Source organism: Micrasema longulum, unplaced genomic scaffold, assembly GCF_059751315.1.
Source record: "Micrasema longulum isolate JH-2025_06_02 unplaced genomic scaffold, ASM5975131v1 h1tg000745l, whole genome shotgun sequence".
Lineage (NCBI taxonomy): Eukaryota > Metazoa > Arthropoda > Insecta > Trichoptera > Brachycentridae > Micrasema > Micrasema longulum.
In genome coordinates, this window is record NW_028277939.1 from 457,637 (window position 1) to 482,533 (window position 24,897).

The 24,897-nt window shown below is 39.1% G+C and overlaps 1 protein-coding gene across 2 annotated transcripts in view; it reads left to right on the forward strand.

Annotated features, from left to right (window-relative positions):
* The window catches only part of didum (dilute class unconventional myosin), a 48,351-nt gene that overhangs the window by 18,217 nt on the left and 5,237 nt on the right, over positions 1–24,897 (forward strand). The window contains exons 13-29 of one of the 2 annotated variants that reach the window (XM_088230273.1): positions 1,106–1,186; positions 3,111–3,249; positions 6,201–6,358; positions 7,656–7,830; positions 9,017–9,106; positions 9,428–9,612; positions 10,838–11,094; positions 11,789–11,927; positions 12,160–12,220; positions 12,527–12,833; positions 13,727–13,806; positions 16,419–16,448; positions 19,010–19,119; positions 20,157–20,264; positions 22,546–22,709; positions 22,974–23,197; positions 23,856–23,959. In XM_088230273.1, the coding sequence (XP_088086399.1) occupies positions 1,106–1,186; positions 3,111–3,249; positions 6,201–6,358; positions 7,656–7,830; positions 9,017–9,106; positions 9,428–9,612; positions 10,838–11,094; positions 11,789–11,927; positions 12,160–12,220; positions 12,527–12,833; positions 13,727–13,806; positions 16,419–16,448; positions 19,010–19,119; positions 20,157–20,264; positions 22,546–22,709; positions 22,974–23,197; positions 23,856–23,959 (2,412 nt within the window). The remainder of the gene's footprint in view (positions 1–1,105; positions 1,187–3,110; positions 3,250–6,200; positions 6,359–7,655; positions 7,831–9,016; positions 9,107–9,427; positions 9,613–10,837; positions 11,095–11,788; positions 11,928–12,159; positions 12,221–12,526; positions 12,834–13,726; positions 13,807–16,418; positions 16,449–19,009; positions 19,120–20,156; positions 20,265–22,545; positions 22,710–22,973; positions 23,198–23,855; positions 23,960–24,897) is intronic. The other variant, XM_088230272.1, reaches the window with a different exon arrangement.

Genomic DNA, 24,897 nt, shown 5'->3' on the forward strand with positions numbered 1-24,897 from the left:
TGAGCCAATCGGTATGCCAACATCATCAGCGACTTCTCTGATTGTGATTCGGCGATCGTTCATAACCATTTCATTAACTTTTTCCACGTTTTCATAGGTTGTTGATGTGCTGGGGCGTCCGGGCCGTCTGTCATCTTCAACGTCTTCACTACCATCTTGGAAACGCTTATACCACCCGTAAACTCTTGTTTTACTCATAGCAGACTCACCATAGGCCTTTGTAACAATTCACACACTTTGTTACACTTTATTTAATTTTTTACACAAAATTTTATACAAATTCTTTGATCCATTTTTTTTAACAAACGAAAATCGCCGAGCTCATAAAAACACATCTTAACTTCGCGGCTGCCACAGACAAAGTAAACCATGAATACAGCTGAAGATTTAAGCATACTTCAGGGGCATGTATACCAACATAATAAAAATTGACAATCGCACTCTCCAAACCCACGAAATTAAAAAATTCCCGTTATTTTCTGAAAACACCTTCGTATTTATATAACCACTTAACGACTTTTTATGTCTACCGGTTTCGTCAGGACACTCACCACACAAACATGCAAATACTAAAATACACTCCCACCTATAACGGTCACCGTAGTACACATGGTATTTACAAAAAATATATAAATTACACGCAGAGTTAAAGGTGATGCAAACACCATTGTGACTATACATGCTAAAAATTAGGTTAGTAATATTTAGTGGTATGTTGGAGAATGTGTAGGGATGGGGGTTTGGGAAGGGGAGGGGCTAGGAGGTTAAAAGCTACCGTGAAGAGTTTAATTTCAGCCTGTCGTCTCTGTTTATGTTATTTGGGTGTTTGTGTATTTCAATAGCCTCTTTAATTGTAATTTCTAGGTTTATGCAAAATCTTTGGTTCAAAGGCGAAAAAATGTCCCGTATCTATAAAGTGTTCCGCTATTGCAGATTTTCCAGACAGAAGGTGGTGATTTGTGAAATTGAAAATTTTAAAAGACTAACTTGTTTATTGACAAGAAAAACAGCTTTTTGTATGAACGAAACCGACACGAAGACTAGTGGTGATATTTGGAGAGAGTACTTTCAATTTTGTTAATGTCACGTGATTTATCTTTTACAGGGCGTGTGGAGTGTTGGAGACGATTCGGATTTCTGCGGCCGGATTTCCTTCACGTTGGCTCTACTCTGAATTCTTCCTCAGGTAACGTAAATCCATTTTTCAACTTCAAACAAACCATCACGCCGTTTCCCAGGGGCAGGCAGAGGGGAGATCCTTGAGCCCACCATCCACCCGCAGCTGTCTTGGGGGACTCCGTCAGCTGCGCATAGAGGAATGGAAACTATAAATATTCCTAAGGAATACAAACTCTATGCAGATTAAGGCGGCGGGAGGTGGATGTATGGACAGAGGCCAACACGTTGTCCCCACCCCTCAGGATCCCTTCAATGCCTCCGTTTTTTTTATTAAAAAATATGTATTTACACAAACGATTTACATAAATGAATGTATCCAAATATACAAAAACTTCTAGATATCACGACAATTGATCAAAGAATCAAATTCAATGTTGCTAATGAAATAAACAAAATGATCAAAGGAATAGTTCCGAGATATTTTCAAAATAAACTAAAAAATAACGAGTTCTTTCATAGAAACTATGCAACAAGAGGATCTCAAAATATAAGACTGGAAAAGAAATCAAAAGCAATGTCCCAGAACGCTCGAATAGAAGTGCCCATAAATTTGATTGAAGGAGGACACACAAAATTACCTTTTAAAAGTGAGAATTGAGTTTTTTGAGGAGCAAAACTTAATTTATTTCGAATACCCCAATCGGATACTTTATTTAATGCATTAGCTGCGTCACCCTCCAGAGATCTGCGGCTATTGCCCTCAATCTAAATACATCCATCATCGGCAAAAGCCTGAATCATACATGGTGAAGGAAGAGGAAGTTCGAGAAAATCATCGAACAATATATTCCACAAAACTGGTCCCAAAACAGAGCCCAAATAATAACATAATAATAACAGTAAAAAAACGTAATTAATCCAATTAACCTAATTATCATTAACATAATAAGCAGTGAAAAACTAAAATAATCGTAAAAAACACAACCAATTTATATAGATCAATAGAAAAAATTTCATAAACAGTGCACACATTTTACCTATTTGGCTTGATCCACTCATCGATCCGTGCGCAACCCATCTCCACTATCCATTTCTTGATAGTGATTTTATATTGTGAGAACTTACCAATTGTCCTTATGGATAATGGGAGTAGATTGTACACTTTAACCGAGTAGTAAGCCAATCCTCTTTGACCGAAGATTGTATTTATTTTGATATATTTTTGCAGCATCAGGGTGGAGTATCTAGTAACTCTCGTGTTTGTGACGGAAGGTAGAGAATAATGTTTGCGTGCGTATAGTAACAAAGCTTTTACATAAAGTTGTTTATAGATTTGCCATTAAGATTTCCAAATACACCGAGGGAGCTAGTTCTGATTGGGACTCTTAAGATAATTTTTATTAAAGCTTTTTGTGCAATTATTATTTGCTTGATCAGTGTGGCATTTGCACATCCCCATCCAATTATCTCATATTCCAAAACTGATTGAGTAATTGCGTAATATATTTTTACAAGTTCTTTTAGGCTTATATATATTTCTATATATATATATATTATAGAAATATACATAATATATTATATACATATTATATTTCTTATAGTTTTAAAAAAGTAAATTTGCTTTTTCAATTTATTTTTAATATGATCAATTTAATTAGTCCATCTTAAATTCCCATCTTTATAAATTCCCAAATATTTAATTGAATCTACTCTGTCCAACGATTCACAAATACATTTAATATTTGGAATTTGGTTCTTATAATTACAGCTGTGAATAGTTAAGGAAAAATTTGGATTACATATAGTTTTATTATTAATTTTAAATGTTACGTATTTTGTTTACGAGTGATTATTAATAATAATAATCATAATGAGAGTCATGTGGCGTTCTATCCTCTCTGCCTACGGAAACGGCGCGATGGTTTCTTGTCGCTGTTGTTCCTTTAAGCGAATTCGACCAGCATCGGTTTAATGCTTCCGTCTGGTTCCAGGTACCGGGTCATGTGTCACTCCAAGGCGATCAACCGGCAGGACTTCAAGGGGACTTGCTCTAATATCATCCACAACTGCATCAAGGACGAGGACAAGTACCGGTTCGGCAAGACCAAGATCTTCTTCAGGGCCGGGCAGGTTATTAATCTCCACATCTACAGTCCTTAAAATATAGCTATAGAATGACAGTTGTCAGCAAAAGTGACGACATAACTTTGTAGTAACGTCTAAGGAGTGATTTATATTGACACACGAAAAATCATTCATATCTGACATGTGCATTTATTTTTTTAATACAATGCTCGACGTGTAAAAATCAACATAATTATATAAAATCAGCTTTAAAACTAAAATAAACCTAATTATTAACGACGTTCTTACAAGGTTACTTAATTTTGCAAAAATATCAGAGATGGGACAATTTGATCAATGTATAAATTTATTTCAACAGAGAGGGAAAACGTTTTTGAGAAGGGAATATGGAAGTCTAGGCATTTACAGGGCTTATGACCTGTCATTGGCTGGTTTAAGTGGCCACTTTACACACTGTGTAACATTCACCATTCTGCCCATGTTTGAACATCCACATTTCCTCAACTCTTCCATCTGTCGACTTTTGTGAAGTAAAGGAGCTGAAACCTTCAGTGAGATTCAATGCCTAGACTTCCATATTCCCTTCTCAAAAATGTTTTCCCTCTCTGTTGAAATAAATTAAAATATGAACAACTCCCTAGGGAGAAAATCCAGCCAGTCTGCAAGCATTTGGACATACTCAAACATTGTTGATCAATGTAAATCGATCGAATAAAAATAGTTCATTTGTTATTGTTCATGAAAAAAAGTACTTAATGTCTTATTTTTTGGTAAATAATTGTCTTAAACACCCTATAATAGGCTTGTTTTTGCGTTTTTATATCAATTTTCGGAAACAGAGTTTCATGTTTGCATTAAAAAAACTGATAAAATCGATTTGATCGGTACATGATCAGTGATCAGTAATTTCTCATCACTAGTGACATTAATTTGGCAGCTGTCACTTTAATCAAGCTATATTTTAATGATTAGTAGAAGTTCTTCATCTCTGTTGTGATATATTATTAATATTTTAAAAATACAAATTAAAAAAAATTTTGAATCCAGTCGTCTGCGAAAATATGGACAAACTCAAAATATTGTTGAAGCTAGGAATGTATGTCGGGGTAGACAAGTGTGGCGGTCCATCCTCTCTGGCTACCCCTACGGGGAAATGGCATGATGGTAGACGTAGCCATTACTTCTAGCAGGGACGCTGGATTACAACACCCTCGAATCTCGTCAAATTTTTCTTGGGAAACATTTCTACGAGCTGATTTCTGGAAGTATATATAATCCAAATAGACTGAAAGAGATCAGTTTGTATGTTCCCAATAATTATACTAGAGCAAGATCTCACGCACTGTTTTACACACCCAGAAGCACGCACACTAATGCAAGTCAGAATTCACCCATTAATGCAATATGGATCTATTTTTCTGTACATATCGGCAGTTTAGCAGCTATCTGCTTTCTTTTCACTAATTTCTAACTTATATTTACAGTCTGTATTACGTAATTTATTTATTTATTTTAAAGATACAAACAGTCGACAATGCTATAATAACATAAAAAAGATACGGTTTAAAGACAGACCAGAGAAGTTTCTAAATAAGAATCATACATATTAAATTGCGGCACAACAGAGGGGTGTATGTATGTGTATTTGTATGAGAGTAAGTATAGAGGTGTGTTCTTGTGTATTTGTCTGGGAGTAAGTGTTCAGGTGTGTGTAAGTGTGAGCATCATTAAATAGCAAGTGGAGTTTTTTAATATTAAGTTCTAATTTATTGACTTTACACCATTGGTTAAAAGAGTTAATGTCTGATTGAAGAGGAAAACAGTCTTGTAAAGTTTGAATTATTTTGAGAATTTTGTTGTCGTCAGCGAAGAGCCAAAAACGAGAGTAAGATAATGATTTAGCAACATCATTAATAAACAAATTGATTGTAGATGCGTGTATTATTGTGGGAGTAAGTGTTCAGATGTGTGTAAGTGTGAACATCATTAAATAGTAAGTGGGATCGTATCGCAGCCAGAAAGAATGAGTCTTAATTTATTTTTAAATAAATTAAAGGGCATGTAAAATATATCAAGATGAAAAAAAGCATTATAGTTTGAGCAAGAATATATAGATAGATGAAAGAGTGTTGTGCATAGTTAGCGCTACAGACTGGCAGATGGAATAAATACTTATTTCTGGTCACGCGAAAGGGGACATTGAGATTAATTTGGGAGAGTAGGTTAAAAGAGTCTACTTTATTATTTAATAGTTTATATAAATAGCATATTTCGGATATAGTGCGTCTATTTTCAAGGGAAAAAATCGTTTTTGTTTGTCTTGGAAATGGGATGTTCGATCAGTGATTTTGGTTTATTACCTTTATGAGTCCAATCACCATTGTTGCAAAGTCCAAGAACAATGGCGCGTGATAACTACTTTTAACGACAGTGTGGATATCTGTTAAGGATATTCCATCTTTCCTGCATTCTGCTTCAAGATTATGGCGTTACAAACTGAAAAATGGGCACTGAAATAACAGATGTTCGATACTCTGTGAAGAAATATCATCGCATGGACTATAGTCATCATTCCTTAATTTAAACCCATATAGGTAACTTCTCATAGCTCCGTGTCCGGTAAAGATTTGTGTCGTTTCAAAAGTACTTTGGTGATGATGACGGAAGTTTGCTGCATCAGCCAGCGTTAGGTTTAGTGATTTTACCTGTAGAAGAAGCGCGGTGATGATCCTCCCAACGCTGCTGCGTATTTTGTTTTATATATTAGCGTTTAGCAAAGCTAAGGGGAAATTCTGAGACAAAAGGTGCCGTTCTTTTACAAGTTGCGACTCTTGCTCGTTCATCCGCTCTCTCATTTCCTACGATACCAGCATGTCCTCTTATCCAGCATTAAACAATCATACCTCTGACTCATCCCACATTCAAGTATCAGTTTATTGGCTGGGCGAGCGCGCACTGTTACGTTTCAATTCTACCAAACTTGACGTGCATTGCAGGTGGCGTACTTGGAGAAGCTGCGCGCCGAGCGACTGCGGCGCTGCTGCATCATCATGCAGAGCCAGCTGCGCGCGTACGTCGCGCGGAAGTCGTACCTCAGTCTGCGCGCGGCCGTGTGCGGGCTGCAGAGACACGCTCGCGGCTACCTCGCTCGCAGGTAACACTCGATACTCCGGGCCGCGATTGTGATGGGAAGCTAAGGACGTCATACCTTCACGATGACCGTATAGTAAATAATAAAAATCCGTAAAAAATCTAGGAGTACTAATGGACAAACATCTATGCTGGCGAGCTCATACTAATGAATTAAGCCGCAAAATATTTTTCAGTATACACTCACTTAGAAGGTTGCAAAAATTCTTACCCATTAATACTAAATGCACTCTCGTACAAGCATCACTACTACCCATTCTAGATTACGCTGATATTTCCATGACTGATTTAAGCTGTGAGTGACTCGATAAACTTTATCGACTTTAGAATACATGCATAAGGTACATTTTTGGTCTTAAGAAATATGGCCACATTTCTGATTATCGTAGGCAACTGAAATGGCTGAAAATTAGACAGCGGAGAGACTATCACTCCCTCTCTTCTCCCCTCTTCTGTTCAATGTACTTCATGGTCCTAACGCTCCTATATACCTCCGTCAACGCTTATCAGTTCACGGTTTACCTCTTCGTTCTAATTCTCAAGGCACTCTCTTAATACCCATACACAATTCCCCTTTCTTCTCTAACTCATATAGTGTCTATGCGGCTCCACTGTGAAATCATCTCCCATCCACCATCAGAGATGTTACTACATTATCTCTGTTTAAATCACGTCTGAAGAAATATCTCCTTTCTCTTCCTTAATCTCTCCTCCTTTCCTCTTTCCTCTTTTTTCCTTTTTCCCATTGAGTAATAGTTTTGATTTAAGGTAATTTATAAACAAATTCGTTTATTTTTATTTTATATGTCTTTAGCTTTTTAATCTTTATTTTGTATTGAATATGTTCTGTAACTTGAATTATAAAAATAAAACTATCATTTTATTGGTCGGTTGGAAGAAATTGCCATTTGGCAATAATCCCGCTAATGTACAAATAATATTATGTACAAAAAGTTAAATAAATTTTCTTGAGTGATTACGAAGATACACTACCGAACCCCCACCTTCAAGTTTTGGGTGGGTACATCACAGTGGCGAGCGGGATTTTTTTAAACAAGTAATCTACAAAAAATGTTAATTAATTTGTTCCGACACCTAAGTACATATTTATAACATAAGTTTCCGTGAAGATGTTCATTGTCTAGTTTGTTCTCTGAATGTTTTACATCGTAATATCGTCATATCCACCGAAAACGGACACAATTGCAAACAGCGTTGTATGCTATTGTGTCCTTCTTTGCTGGATACGACGATATGTGTTTCCTCCTCGGACGTGCTTAAGCAGAATTTTTTCTTTGCAGATTGGCGCAGCAACTGCGACGCACGCGCGCCGCCATCACGCTGCAGCGCCACGTGCGCGGGTGGCTGGAGCGCGTGCGCTACGCCCGGCTGCGCAGGACGGCCGTCGGCCTGCAGGCCCGCGCGCGCGGCCTCCTGGCGCGCCGGCGCTTCGACGACATGCGGCGAAACAAAGCCGTAAGCACCAGACATGTATTTCGTGTTACAGCGGACAACTTATACCCCCACCACACCTACACTTGTCAGAAGGAGTCATAATTAGTCATTGAAAGCATCCACCACATACCCGAATCCGTTTCAAAGACTAAATGTCTTTCTTCGGATTCACTCGTACAAGCGAGCAATTTTTTTCATTACAAATTGATTATATTTCATCTTTTACTAACTAAACTCAGTAAGGAAAAGCGCCAACAAATATTTACATTTACAACTTTCAATGTCCCTTTCACTGTCGCTCAAAACCCCCCCTCATCGTCTTCAAGGTAGGGACAAAGGGAAGTATAAATAAAATAAATAAATAAATCCTTCACCCATTTCAAACCTCTTTATGTCGACAGTGATAGGAAACTTTAGTTACTACTCTCTGGAACACCAGAACGCCCCCAGGTGACCCTCGAGGCCGGTCGCCAGCAGCGCACCCAAAGCAGCAGACTTACCCAAAGACTACTGGTTGCAAACCAACGTTTGCCACCACTCGTACCTACTTAAACTGTTATTTTTAAAGAGTTTTACCTCATCAAGCAAAATCAATAGTCACAATTGGTCAATAAAAAAACCCACAACTGAAGACGCCTATCATTTTCTCCCATTCGCATATCTTCCTATCAAAGGTGGTGACCCCGGCGTGATTAGCCGATCTAGCGAAAATCTCACACACATTTTTTTTAGTCGAAAAAGTGAAGAGAATTTTTATGTCTGCTGCTCCATTTTACAGTTTGTTTGGTCAGTTCAATGCCTCTCAGGCATTGAGTACTGATAACAGCGGGATTTTAGTTTAGTGGACTGTATGGAAATTATTACTCACTTTTATTGTTCTTCCGATTGTTTCTTATATAGAACACTTCACTATTGCTGTAGTACGGATACCGATATCGTGTCGATGTTGATGAATTGTACAATTTAGTCTATTTATAATACACTAAACTTCACTTTGTACGAATATGCTGATGCATAGATGATAAAGATTTATCAGAGAGGCAACTTTTCACATGTGACTTGCTCACAGGACGGTAGAAGCACGAGAGGTTTGAAATAGGAAGGATTTGGGAAGGAACGGAACATTTACAGTCTTATGTGAGTTGCCAGTATAGACAATGTAAAATCAGTTCTTAATACAGTTATATAATGATTATTTTGTTTTCAGGCCATCACTATTCAGCGTCACGTGCGCGGGTGGCTCGCCCGCAGAAGATACGCTAAGATGCGGCGACAGGTTATCGTGTGTCAGGCTGCGGTAAGTGTCCCCAAACCAGTTGTTCCTTCTTACTTTATAAATACACTCATTTAAAAAAAATCTTAATAATTTGTCCACCTTTACAATTCTTGATGTTCCGCAATATTTCAAATATCCTGGACTGGCACCTGAAGCGTAGGACTGATCACCTTACCTTCATTTAACTGATCAACGTATGTTGCATTTGGTGTACCAATGCAGTGCCTGATTAGGATTCGATAATGACGATGCTGAACAAACTCGAAGCATTGCCAACGTTTTTATTTATTAAAATGATAATACAGTTCCACCGTCATATCTGATCCGTGTCTTTCTTCCCAGGTTCGTCGATTCATGGCGCGGCGGAAGTTCAAGAGGCTGAAGGCCGAGGCCAAGAGCGTGGAACACGTGAAGAAGCTCAACCGCGGCCTGGAGAACAAGATCATCTCGCTGCAGCAGCGCCTCAGCGACCTGCAGCAGGACAACAAGCAGATCGCGCCGCTGCAGGCCGACCTCGCTGACCTCAAGTTAGTGTTTTATATATTTAATCTCTTAATGAAAAATCAAAAATGAATTTGACTGAAATACATATGGTAAAATAAAAATAGCCAGTTATTGGAGTAGAAGGAAGCTATTCTCTGAACTTTCTGTCAGTAACATGAAAGAGGTCGATTATCAACTATCAAATATCTAAATTTAGTAAATGGGGTCTAGAATTTCAACCGTCCATGCGCTCAGTAGCTGCAAGACTTGTTGTTATCTTACTTCTATTATTATAATTTGCTTTTTATTTTGTTTTTAAAATATCACTAAAACTTTAAACTTCACTGTTAAATAAATAAAAAATGTACATAGGGGCTATTTCTTACTGTCCATGCGCTTTGTAGCTGCAAGACGTGCTGTTATCTAGCTTTTTAATTGGAGACGAGGAACTAGAATCCCAACCGTCCGTGCGCTCTGTAGCTGCAAGACGTGCTGGGATATTTGTTTATTGTACAGCGCCCTTGAGGTGATTTTCACAAAAATGGCGCTATATAAATTATCTAAACATATATATATATATTTGAGTTTGTCCAAATGTTCGTAGACAAAAGACTGGGAGAGGGGGTGAAATCCACAATAGACAAACTTAAATATCGTAATGAAACCAACTGGTCCAAGAAGAAGTTTAAAAATTGAAAAATTGTTTTCAGGCGTTGCCTAGTATGGGAAATAATTCAGTCAGATGATTCTCTTCGCAACAATAAAGGTTTCAGCTCTTTAACTTCACTAAAATCAACAAATGGAAGAATTGAAGAAATATGGATGTTCAAACATAGGCAAAATGGTGAATGTTACACAGTGTGTAAAGTGGCCACTTAAACCAGCCAATGACAGGTCATAAGCCCTGTAAATGCCTAGACTTCCATATTCCCTTATTTAAGGTATTCTCCATCTCTGTTGTAATTTGTTAATATATATATATATCTGAAGAGATATGGTTGAGTAAAGACATTGTTTAATGGCGGTACTCCTATATGGGACGATAAAATAGCTTTCGTTGCCGATGTCTAGGGCAGCCATTGGAACCATACAGAAAATACTTTCCAGTACACTTAAGTTATTCGTAATATTACAAATAAGGCGGAAGAATAATTTGTACTTCTTAAATTCTCCTAACTACTGTAGCCGAGCACTCCCAGTAGATAGCTCAGAAATTTCATATCAAATTGATGTCATCCCCGTTCGTCTACATTTCTCTTTCCCTTTCAGGAGCAAGTTGGAGCCGATGCGCTCGCTCGAAGCGCTCGTCAAGGAGCTGCGCGGCACCGTGCGCGAGCGCGACGGGCGGCTCGAGGCGCTGGACCAGCAGCTGATGCTGGAGAGGGGGAACAACATCGAGCTGGTGGAGGAGCGGCAGCGACAGCAGAAGCAGCATGAGCAGCAGTGTGCCGAGTGGAAGGCGCAGTGCGAGGCCGCGAGACAGGAGGTCACCAAGACCAACCAGGATACGCACTCCAACAGGGAAGGTCAGTCGGAACTTTGTCCCTGGGCTGAGGAATTTATATATTTGTAGGATTGCGTACTTGTGGATGTATGGGGACTCCTACTCAGTTGGAAGTGGCAGAAGAAAGCAACGTAATGCATTGATGTCTGTTTATTAGATTAACATATTACAACAGCGATGAAGAAAATTTTAGAGAAGGGAATTTTGAAGTCCAGACATCTACAGGGCTTATGACCTGTCATTGGCAGGTTTAAGTGGCCACTTTTCACACTGTATTACATTTACCATTTTGCCTATGTTTAAACATCATGTTAAATAAACAGAGTAACTGAGAAAGTTTCTCCGTAAGCATTTTGCTTGAGTAACTGATTGCCTGAAAAAAAGTGTTCAACTGATTATGTAGTCGTTGTTCGGTGTTCACATTACTTCCTAGTTGGGGCTTGAGGTCGTATACTATTTCCCTAGCGGTCAACAATTTGTCATCGGTAATTTTGATGTTTTAGTAAGTTATTCCAGTCTGAACCCACTCTGCTGGAGAGTAAGTTTGTTCCTGGATCGAGGTGGAATTAGGGAGGATTGAGCTTCCAGCGATGAGCGCTCGGGTCAAGTTGATACTTCTCTCACAGGAGGCAGTCATAGTGACCATTTAGGAAGTGTATGTCTCCAACGAGTCTCCTTTCTTCCTTTGTTTATCGATACCTTTGTTGACGTTTCAGATTGGGAGCGCAAGATGCGCGATCAGTATGAACTAGAGAAGAGAGAGCTGTTGTCAGAACTGGACCAGGAGAAGACGGCGTATCAGCGTCTCCTCACCGACCAATACCGGCTCCAGTCGCAAGTTGAGGAAATGCAGACGTAAGTCTACTTTCAACTGCTTTAACTCATAATTTTTTAATCGACCACAGCTCCGCTGGAGAGATAATTTTGCAAATAGCGCAAGACCATTTGGCACGGAGGAGGTCTTAGTTCAGGAGTGAACGGCTACAGGCTCAAGAAGAAGAAGAAATACTTTGTTATTATATATTTTGTTATTATATATTGGCTTTCAAAATTTATAATTTAAATTGGTTCTTTTTTCTTTTCACAGGAAACAGTCGGAACAAAAATCCCACCAACGTTCTCTCTCCAATACTTCACAGCCGGACGAGGTGAGTGCAGTTTTCTATATTTCAATATGTATTTTTATTTTGAAATATATACAAAATTAAATTGAGAAATACAAAAGTGATTGCGCCACATACCGGAAAATTGATTGGCACGCAATGTACATGTCGCTGGTTCATGGGTTTATAATGCTAACTCCGAACTTCTATACAAAAACTGCCACTCACCTTATACTGGGGCCAAATCTTGTTTTTGGAATTCTTCTTGCGATCAGGTTCTATGGCACGCTCTAGCACAACATGGACTATCTCTTCATTCTAGTAACGAGAGATCCCTTTTTTCCTTTCCAGGATGTGGGGTACGGCTCGGTGCGGTCGACGCAGTCCGCCCGCGCGCCGCTGGACGGCGTGCAGTGGGAGGACCCCGGGCTGGTGCTGCGGCTGCAGGCGCGCGCGGCGGCGCTGCAGGTCGAGCGCGACGCGGCGCGCGCGCGCGCGGGCGCGCTGGAGCGGGCGGCGGGCGCGCGCGCCGGCTCGGCCGAGGACCAGCACCGCATATCCGAGATGGAGGTGGAGGGCGCGCGCCTGCGGGCCGACCTGACGCGCCTGCGCGACGCCACGGCGCGCTCCGCTGACGTGGGGACCAGGGAACTCGCGGGTAATTATCACGCTCGCCGACTCAGATCTCAGACATTTGGGCATCTTTCGGACATACTTTTACCACACATTCGCCTGAGAGATTGTATTTTGTTGATTCGATGTTATCTTCGGTACTTGACGTTGCTGGACGTCCAGTATGTTTATTATCTAAGCATTCACAAACGTCTTAAAATCTCTATATGAGAAAGACTACAAAGACTTTATTGAACATTTCCAATGATTAGGCACACGAAATTTCATAAGCAACACAAGATTTGAGGCCAATTTTTTATCCATTGTAAAAATTGGCACTACGCGATTTTTAGACTCATTCAAACAGACTCTGACAGAATACTGAGCATTCGATCGCAGTCAAACTTTGACAGATTGTCAAAAACAGTGCTGTCAACATGGCTACGGAAAAAAATAATGATTGGTGCAGCGCGGGCGTTTCAAATCAGAAATTCCCATTTATTTTTATGCCCAGAGGGCTCTTACAATATCATATGGTATATTGTAAGAGCCCTCTGGGCATCATCATCTTAGGCACATTAAAGGCTTCAAAGATTTCTGTAGGTGGGGTTCTTATCGGCCTCGAGAATAACTTTTACTGGCACATCAAAGGCTTTAAAGATTTTTGTAGGTGGGGTTCATATCGGTCTCGAGAATAACTTTTACTGGCACATCAAAGGCTTTAAAGATTTCTGTAGGTGGGGTTCTTATCGGTCTCGAGAATAACTTTTATAGGCACATCAAAGGCTTCAAAGATTTCTGTAGCTGGGGTTCTTATCGGCCTCGAGAATAACTTTTATGATCCTCGATGAGTTCATATTCTAAATGAGATTGTCAAAGTGCACAGTATATTTTTTCATGTCATGTGGTGATTCTGATACGCGTTAATTATTTGCGCAGAACAATTCACGTCCCTGCAAGAGGAGCTGGACAGGCGCCGGGAGGAATGCATCCAACTGCGCAGCATACTCGCCAATCAGGTAACCTTTATTATGTCTCATTCCAAAACGGGAACGCCGAAGAGTGGGTTTCGAACCTCAGACCTCTGATCAGTCCGTGACGCTCCACAGGACCACAACCTGATTTTAAAATTAGAGTCTACACCATATTACGAGGGTCTCAATCCCATACGAGGGTATTAAAATCAAGCTTAGAAATCTCCATTGAAGGAGTTACCGAGACATTTACGAAAAACTTTGAAAAACGAATTTTTAGATTTCTAACTATGCTATGTTTGTGGTGTAGAGTAGTCTAGTTAAAATCTATTTTTGCTTTAGATTAAGAAACGGTTTTTAATTACGCTATTATTATTTTATTTTTTTTTTATTTATTTCTTAAGTTAGCTTACATTAAAACTAATATAAACTATTATGTACATTTACATCATCTATATATATATTTACATTTCCTTACAGTAACTTATACATTTATTTTTAAATTCATTCAAACACTTTTCATTCTTCATACATTCAGGCATCTCATCATACATTTTTAAACCCTTATACATCAAACAATTTTGCGACTCAGCTCTTTTCAATAATGGTAGTCTTATTTTATCCTTTTGTCTAGTAGCATATTCATGACAATTTTTGTTTAAGACAACTTTATCCTTAAAATATTTTGGTAATTTATCGTGAAAAAATTTATGTATAAATATCAACATATTAAATTTAAGTCTCCTTCTTACAGATAACCATTTTAGTTCATCTCTCATTTATTTAGGTAGGTAGGTAGGTTTTTATATACAGGTGTTCTTTAAAGCCTGTCACATCCGAAACCACGATGATCAGTATGGGCAAGAAGACATATCAGCAAATTTAAAAAAATATTTAGAAAAAAGATTTTTTTTTAAAATAAAATATTCAAAAAAACAAATGGTTGCTTACTTCTTCAAGGTGAAAGTTAGGGGAGCGCGGTGCAGTATCAGACTCCCCCCTCCCCCCCTCCACGTTTCTCCCCTGCAGAAGTAAGCAACCATTTGCTTGTTCTGATATTTTATTTTTTTAAATTTTATTTGTTTTAAAAAATATTTTAATGTGCCAATATATTTTCTTGCTCATACTGATCATTGTGGTTTCGGATGTGACAGGGTTCAATGAACATCCCGTATAGTATTTTGGCATCAATATCAATTTTCCGTTTTTGGTGGAGATTTCCAAGTTCGCTTCTAACACCCCCATATATTACATGGTCCCCGTGGCGTAGTGGATAGCGCGCTTGACTCGAGTACGAAAGGTCCCGGGTTCGATTCCCGTTGTGGCTCAAAATTAAATGTGATTTTTCTCGAGTCTGGATGTTCTGTGCTGTAATTCACCACTGTAATTGGGTCGTGGTGCATAAAAAGTTCTACGTAAATGACAGGAAAAAGATAGAAAAGCCAAGGATGAGTAGACTTTCATCCCACTGATGTCCATCACCCACACACCAGCCAATTTCCCCATCAACAAATATTGAAAATTCATAACGAAATGGACACACATCAAGTGTAGTGCGAGCAACTGCTGAAATAGTTTCACAAAAATTAATTAACAGTTAAAATACCAGTTTAGACCAGCGTGGGCAAAACTCGTTGCCCAAACAGAAAGATCAAATGAATTTCGAAAAAATTTCAACGTAAAACCGGGGTTATGAAAAACGTAAAAAACGTCAATTGGGGGAATATTTAAATGATAATGTGTGTCAAAAAATGGGACCTAAATATTTCCACGTAAAAAGCGGTAAAATGTAAAATTTAGGAACATAAAAACGAGGGTTTACTGTAATTAAAGAGGCAATTGAAATACACAGACACCCAAATAGCATAAACAAAGACGACGGGCTCAAATTAAACTCAACATGGTTCCCAGCACTACTCTTTAATCCGTGCCTCATGTCTGAGGATGGTGATTACGCCTGACTCCGGGCATGGCTCGTCTGTGGACAGTCTCCCTCCATCTGGAACGGTCTTGTGCTCTTCTATAGGCATTCGTCAGTGATGATTCTGATAACTCAGTGACTGTGCCGCTCCATCTTGTCGGTTGACGTCCACGCGACCTTGTCCCTTCGACACTTCCCGGGAGAATAGTTTTCTCCAAACTATCAGAGTCTCCCCTGGAAATATGCCCAAAGAACTGCAGGATTCTTTTCTCACACACGGATATCCCAGCACTACATACTATAAAAACTAATGTGCCCACTGCTGACTGCAGCACGGTACAAATTACTAGTACTTAAACACATCTTTTTTTCTACAAAACACACAGTTTACCCTGAAGATGGCTCCTGCAATGGTAGCCGAAACGTTGGAACAAATCCAAAACACATGGTATCACACAAAAATTAAACATATCAAGTTTCACATGTCCTAACTATTTTTTCATTGCAATAACAGCTTTTTTTTTGTTGAACTGTGGTTTTTAGGCCACCTTTGAGTGTTTGGTTCTCTAGTAAGAAGGATCATAAGTGGTACTGAATTTAATTGAATTTTGAAATTCAAATATACCAATCCCTAGCTTGTCCCATCCAATTGTAAACTCTATGTTTTTGTCTCATACTCGGTAGTAAACTTACAAAGAAGATTTAATAATTTGGTGTTTTTATTTTGCGCTAACAGAGGCCATGGTTCCAGGCTCTGAAAGATGTCGTAAGTATTTCATTTTCATTTTTGTAACTGTTGAAATAGAACCAGAATCCTGTTTTCGACTCCTGTGCCTCGATTATGAACGCTCTCTTCATCTGTACATATGGAGACGGTATACTTAACTTCTGTACTATCTGTATCTACCTCGGTATGTTCTACCTGCTTGCCATATCCACATCATATGATCGAAACAAGCCAATGGAATGATCGCAAACAATTACTCCGCATTCCTTACGTCATTAACATTTTAAATAGTTCTCATTTATAGTTTAAATAGGCTTCTGTAATAAAAAGTGCTCACTTCAAAGTAATTATAAATTTTAATAAATCCCAATTAAAGCAAAAAATGCTCGCTTGAACATGAATTTTGTATGACTTTTGGAAATCACCGAGACGGTATGCTTAACGATCGTTTGTATGTATCTACCTATACCGTCAAGGTGAAGGTATGACGTCTTTATCTTCCTTTGGCCCTGGGCAATTTTTCCTTTAATTATGATTTATTAAAATTTTGATCATTTTGAGGTTGGCACTTTTTTTCTTAAAAGCCTATTTAAAATATGAGAGAAAAATTAATGAGTTTTGAAGTCAAATTAAATTCCGACATAACTGTCACTTTAATAAAACGAACTTCTAGATGTGATTATAATGCCGCTAGGTTATGTCCGAGTTCCTTACAAGGTATGATGTCTTTATCTTCCCATCATAATCGAGGCCCTGATAAGGGAAATCGAGTGGGAATAAGTCCGCCTCGTAGTGTAGGAACATGAACTGCCGACGAGCAGTCAGCAGTGGACGTCCAGGACGTCGAGCCTTGTAAAGTAGGCAAGCGTGGTTATGGCTCACTCAAATGTGAAGCTATATTTCTACATCTACGATAAGCTATCTAACTAGGTAAATTTAATAAGAAGACAGTTTTCTCAGAGTTTCAATCATCTACTTGAGGATATCCACGGTGGGATCCATCCAATGGTCATCTTCTTCATGAATTTCTGATGAAGTAAATAATTGCTACATTCCAACTACCTATACTTTTAAACTTAGTATGTGAAATAATTCAGTCAGATGAATCTCTTTAACTTCATTAAAATCAACAAATGGAAGAATTGAAGAAATATGGTTGTTCAAACATAGGCAAAATGGTAAATGTTACGCAGTGTGTAAAGTGGCCACTTAAACCAGCCAACGACAAGTCATAAGCCCACGTTCCCTTATTTAAGGTATTCTCCATCCCTGTTGTAATTTGTTAATCTTAATGACTCCCGAGGGGGTGAAATCCAGTCTTTTGTCTAGAAATATTTGGACAAACTTAAATAGTGTATTAAAGATTATTTGTAAATAATCTTCAACTGACTTCTGCTGTTACCCGTTTATCGATGTTTTAAATCCTCAGATTTAAGATAATTCACGCATTTTCCTAATCTTATCACGAGGATTTTATCACTCGGCATTGTTGATAGTGAATTGGTTTGTGAAGTCCACAACTCTAGGGTCCATGTACTCATGGCTAAAATCTAAAGTAGGTAATTATGTTTTATTTGTGAGCAAGTTAGCGTCTCCCCAAATTCACAGGCGGCTCCCGACCGAGTAGGTGGTTTTTTAAAGTGTGATATGATATCTAAATATGTTGCAACAGAGAGGGAAAACATTTATGAAAAGAGAATATGGACGTCTAGGCATTTGACCGGGCTTATGACCTGTCATTGCTGGTTCAAGTGGCCACGTTACACACTGTAACATTCACCATTCTGCCCATGTTTAAACATCCACATTTCCTCAACTCTTCCATCTGTCGACTTTTGTGGAGTAAACTAGCTGAAACCTTTATCACGCGGGTGAGATTCATCCGGCTGAACCAAATCACCTACTAGGCAACGCCTGAAAACAATTTTTCAATTTTTTATATACTTCTTCTTTTACCAGGTAGTTAATTCAACAATGTTTGAGTATGTCCAAATGCTTGCAGACTGGCTGGATTTCCTCCCTAGGGAGTTATTCATATCTAAACATGTTGCAACAGAGAGAAAAACTTTTTGAGAAGAGAATATGCACATCTAGGCATTTACAGGGCTTATGACCTGTCATTGGCTGGTTTAAGTGGCCACTTTACACACTGTAACATTCGCCATTCTGCCCATGTTTAAACATCCACATTTCGTCAACTCTTCCATCTGTTGACTTTTGTGGGGTAAAAAAGCTTTTTTTTTTTTTAATATGGGAGTTGCTTTATTATTTACCTTGCTTAAAATATACAACGTTTATATATAAAAAGGTGGATTTTTCTGCAATTAAATTTCTTTAAATTGATCTAAATTGTTGGGATCAGGAGGGATATACTCATTTGGACCAATCGGAAACTTCTCAGCATTTGCTTATGTGGAGAGGAAACCACTCAAAACTCTTCAGGAGAAGCCGGCCTGTTGGCAGCAGTCAACAGGCCTGCCGTTCCACTAGAGGAGTGTTCGGCATTTTGTTCCCTACTTTGGTTTATTTGACCAATTGCCTGCACTATATTGACCATGAAGTAAAGGAGCTAAAACCTTTATCATGCGTGATTTTTGCAGACGGTGAATTTGAAGTCGCTGGCTACGTCCAACTATGGGTCGGACGTTGACGTCATCAACGAGGACGGCGAACTGGTGCAGGCCTTCGAAGCACAGAAGAAAATTACGAGGTACGCTTCCTATCACATTCTAAATCCATCCAGCTATTCTTATTCTAGAAATGGAGTCAGTGCTTTATAAGCTCCTGGCGCCACTGCGACCTGCGTCTGTTGTGGCAGGTCCCCGTAAATTAATTCTGCCCTCTAAGCCCAGGGCCCCAATTACAAACGCTGTCTTCATCGGTACATGGTGAATTTTAATCAACCGGCATGTCGATACGTGCTTTCATTACGTCATCTCAGATATCAAATGAAACAAATAGGTGGCGTGGAAACTTTACTCCGCATTCAATGCTAAATTAAAATTAAAGTGTTTCTCTTTCCTATTTTAAATCGACTTCTGTAATTAAAAGTAACCACTTCATAACTATTTAAAATTGTAATAAATCTCATTTAAAGCAAAATGTGAACATGATTTTTATGTGACATGGTTGCTTCGGTTGATCATTTTTTTTACAAGAAGGTAAGATGATCAGTCTTACGCTTCAGGTACCAGTACAAGACTGGTATTCTATCAAAAACACATTCTTAAACAGGCCATGCCTTTGTGGGAGTTTTTTTTTGTGTTTATGTAAAAGTTTTTTATTTTGTATTTGTAAATTATGTATACCTATTGTAAAATATTGTAAATAATATTTTAAAATGTCGGGCTCGTAGTGTAATGGTCAGCGCATTTTCCTACCATGCAAGAGGTCTTGGGTTCGATTCCCGACACGGCTGATATGAAATATTATTAAAATGGGTATTTTTACACTAGAATATTTCATAATCCCTGGACTGGTGCCTGAAGCGTAAAACTGATCATCTTACGGTCATGCAACAAAAACGATCAAGATACTCTGTGATTGGCGTACGAATTCAGTGCCCTATGCACCATAATGTGCGGAAAAGGAATGATGATGGTGATTGTAAAATGCAATGAAAATTTTTTATTTTTTTTAAATTAAAAAAATTCATGTTAACCATGTCGGAAATCCAACCCGAGACCTCTTGGGTGGTAGGCAAACGCACTGACAACTGAAATTTTATTTTTATATGTTTTTTTGCAGACAACTGGAAGAGGAGCTAAATGTGGAGAGGGAACGCCACGCCGCCACCGCTACCGAGCTGGCTACGGAACTGGAAAGGCTTCGGGAGGAATGCGAGAGGCAACAAAAGTTAGTCTATTATATTTATTTTCTTTAAGGATACAGCTCCGACTAATTGCTCGGCCATAGTGGCGGGCGTTTTGCGGCGCGGTGCGGGCGCGGTCACTATGGACACTACTTGCTCTTATCAGCCCGTTACTCTCCACTGCTGGATATAGGCCTCTTCCAGACTTTTCCATGTTTTTCTGTCTCGGACACTCTGTTTCCATCCATGGCCCACGAGTTCGACGACGTCGTCAGTCCACCACCTCTGTGGTCTCCATGCTTTCCTTTGACTTTCGTAGGGTCTCCAGTTTAGTATTCTGGGGATCCACCTATCAGCTTCTTGTCTTCTCACTCTTTCTGCGATATCGGTCACCTTTGTACTTCGTCTCATCTCCTCATTCCTTATTCGGTCTCTTGAGGAGACGCCCAACATTTGTCTTTCCATAGACCGCTGAGTGCGCTTATTTTGTGAACACTTCTAGCAGTGAGTGACATGGTTTCAAGACCGTATGTTGCCACCGGAAGAACACGAGAGCTGTAGACTTTGACCTTCAGATTATTTGGGATTTGGGATGGACGCTACGCTTGTTATTATTATTGTATTTTTCATTAGTTTTAGTCAGGCTGTAAGAAATTGCTAGTGGCTGACGTCCGCCATCTAACCATGTATACCTTTACAACAATTTGAGTAATTCTGAGATCTCTTGCATGGTAGGCAAACGCGCTGACCATTACACCACGAGGCCGACTTTACTTATATTGTGGTTAATAAAGATTTACTATTATTATTATGTTTGAGTCCACTGCGCCCGCGCTGCGCCGCAAAACGCTAGCCACTATGGCCAAGCACTAAAGGTTTCTATTCGATGGTTAATCTCGGGTAAAAATCCTGAAAAACTAAATCCAGTGGAGAAATGTCCGCATCGTAGCGTAGTGTCCGCTTACTTGAGACATCCAGTGGACGCTCGAATATTGCTGGTTTGCAGATTTGCGTTATCTTAATATTTTTGCCACTGAACCCCAATAAAAATCAATGCAATTACCCACCTTGTACTGGGCTCCTTCCAGTCTTCTCTCGCGGCAGGCAGGATCAGATCCTGTGGTCAGAATCGGCACTTGATTATCTCGATTATTAATATGCTATAACGCGACACAGTGGATTAAAATGACTTATTGATCGCTAAAACAAATTATTTGCGATCGCGCCGGTTCACTCAGTGACAGTTCAGCTGTTATTAGGGCCGGAGAGAAAAATATTGTACCCACAGTAGTATAATCGCAACATCTAAACTATGGCCCAGTAGGTAGCAAATAAATTTAACGCCGCAACCTAGTAAATGTGCTAAACACAAACACATAAAGTAAATGTGGCGTAACCATCCAGGGTTCGATTCTTGAAATATTGGCTTTGAAGGTGGTTCCACTCTGCAATATTTCATTGTTCCTGGACTGACACCTGGTGTGCTATTCTAAACCACTCTCGTGGCACGAGAAAATAGTTTTTGTCCTGTATTTTGTATGTAAATACTCGAGATAATACGGCCACGAGAGCGTTTGGAATACCAGCCAGGATGGGTAAGACTGATCGTTACGTAGCTGTGAACGTTTTTTCGGCTGAAAATCCAAACGTGATTTGGACTTGCCAAAGTGATGGAATTTTTGTACATTTTGTACGAAAATTTGATATTTACTCTCTATTTAATTTGATATTTACTCGCATGATTGTTATGCATCTCAGTCCTGCCAAACTATATTTATCGTCTGTTAGGAGTCTGTGTTTATCTTCAGAATGTTGGCAGTGAGTTGATAATGATAACGAGTCTGTGTTTGTCTCCAGGATGTTGATAATGATTTCGAATCTGTGTTTATCTTCAGGATGTTGGCAATGAGTTGATAATGATTACTAGTCTGTGTTTATCTTCAGAATATTAGCAATGAATTGATAATAATTTTATGTGTGTGTTTGTCTCCAGAATGTTGGCAATGAGTTGATAATGATTACTAGTCTGTGTTTATCTTCAGAATATTAGCAATGAATTGATAATAATTTTATGTCTGTGTTTGTCTCCAGAATGTTGGCAATGAGTTGATAATGATTACGAATGTGTGTTTGTTCTCAGGATGTTGGCAATGAGTTGATAATGATTATGAGTCTGTGATTGTCTCCAGGATGTTGATAATGATTTCGAATCTGTGTTTATCTTCAGGATGTTGGCAATGAGTTGATAATGATTACTAGTCTGTGTTTACCTTCAGGATGTTGGCAATGAGTTAATAATGATAACGAGTCTGTGTTTGTCTCCAGGATGTTGGCGGCAGGTCCTGCCGGAGCGGACCAATTCCTGCGCGGTGAGGTGTCCCGCTTGGCCCAGCAGAACCTGTCCCTCCAGGAACGCTTGGACGAGCTGACCGAGCGCTGCGAGCGCTATCTGCTCCGCCTGCAAGAACTGGGACACGACCCTCTCTCTGGTTGGTATTAGACGTAATTAGTCGGGGAAACACTCAGAGGTGTGTAGTGGTGTGGAACTCACCCGGACGGATGCCCACTGTCTCTTGGCCTACTACCGTCTTAAGGACAGGAAAAAAGCGAAGCCACAAAATTGAAACATTTGGGTGAATCATAAGAACACAAATATTTCTTCTTAAAAGATCATTTTGTTTGTTTTGCTTATTACTGGGGTGGATAATGAATCGGGTGTAAACGAATGTTTGTTGATCGGTTGTGTTTTGCAGAGAGCACGCGCTCGGGCGTCGCCCTGCCGGAGGTGAGGAAGAAGGAGCGCGCCGGGGAGGCGGCGGGCATGTTTGAGTACGCGGCGGGGTCGGAGCCGGCGCTGGTGCAGCGCCTGGTGGGCGAGCTGGCGCCGCGCGCCGCCGTCACGCTGCTGCCCGGCCTGCCCGCCTACGTGCTCTTCATGTGCATCCGCTACACGGACCACATCAACGACGACAACAAGGTCAGTAGCCAGGGTGACTCCCTCGCAGCGAGAGGAAGGAGCGGTCGTCACACTGCTGACCACCCAACGTGATGTATTGTAGGGGTTATATCTTTCATTTAACAACAATATTTTGAGTTTGTCCAAATTTTTGTAGACAAGAACTGGATTCAACTCCTTGGGGAGCTGTTTATATTAACATATTACAACTACAAAACTACAAAAATTTGGACAAACTCAAAATATTGTTGATAAATTACCTGGTCCATGAAGAAGTATAGAAATTGAAAAAATAACATTTTCAGGCGTTGCTTAGTATGTAGGTGAAATAATTCATTTAGATGAATCTCACGCGCATAAATAAAGGTTTCAGCTCTTTAGCTTCACAAACATCAACAGATGAAAGAATTGAAGGAATATAGATGTTCAAATATAGGCAGAATGGTGAATGTTACACAGTGTGTAAAGTGGCCACTTAAACCAGCTATTGACAGATCATAAGCCCTGTAGATGTCTAGACTTCTATATTACCTTCTCTTAATGTTCTTCATCTCTGTAGCGATAGATATCAGATGTGAATTTTGGCGTTCACACTAAAAACCCTCTTATATGACATTCGTGTCTTAATTTATATCTAAATAAATATTAAATTTATTATAACGTGGTTTTTTCATTCCAGGTGCGAGTTCTTCTCCGAGTGTTTATAAATGGAGTGAAGAAAGTGGTCAAGAAAAAAGGAGACAAGATGGACGTCTCTGTCATGTGGCTCGCCAACACGCTCAGGTATTGCTCGCGTTATTTTGTTTGTTATATTGCAATGACCGCACCCCGCCTTCGTGTAACAAATGAGACTCGCGCAATATAGTGCTACCTATCTATGTTCATTTAAAACAAATGATAGGTTTTTTCCTGTATCACGTCAAATTACGAATATCAAAAGTAATCACACACAAGTTTATCTGACATCTTAATCAAAGTAAAATAATAATAATCAGAAATTTTAAGCGGGAAATATGCGTATAACAATAACAAACAAAATTAACAAGCGCATAGATTCCTGGGTACCTACACTCTACACTACGCACACAGATGCGTTTCTACTATCATCTCCCAGGGAACAGCCAAATGTGAACCAAGTGTTTTTACAGTCATTTACTAGAAAAAAGACAATAGATCCTGTTTGCTGCATACCAAAATAAAGCAGGGACGAGTTTGAGTTTGAGTATCGTCTATTGTCTTGTTAACCTTAATTATAAGTTAAGGAATGCTATCTTTGTTTAGTTTTTTATATTTTACTTTTTGTGCTGTTACATGTTCACTTAATTGCCATACTTACTAGTTCTTTGCTCGATGTATTATTATTGCGTTTTTTAAAATTATTTTTTATTATTAACTTTTTAAAATCATTCTTATGTTGTTGAAATTCCATTTGTCGATGCGTTTTGAAGCTGCAAGACTTTTTGTTATGTTAACTGTCATATTATTTTTATCATATTATGTAAATTTTATCAACTATCAAATATCACAATTTAGTAAATGGGGTCTAGAATTTCAACCGTCCATGCGCTCAGTAGCTGCGAGACTTGTTGTTATCTAACTTTCAATTTTATAAATTTGCTTTTTATTTCGTTTTTAAAATATCACTTAAACTCTAAACTTCATTTTCAAATATTTTTTTTTTAAATAATAGAGGCTAGATTTCTTATTGTTCATGCGCTCTG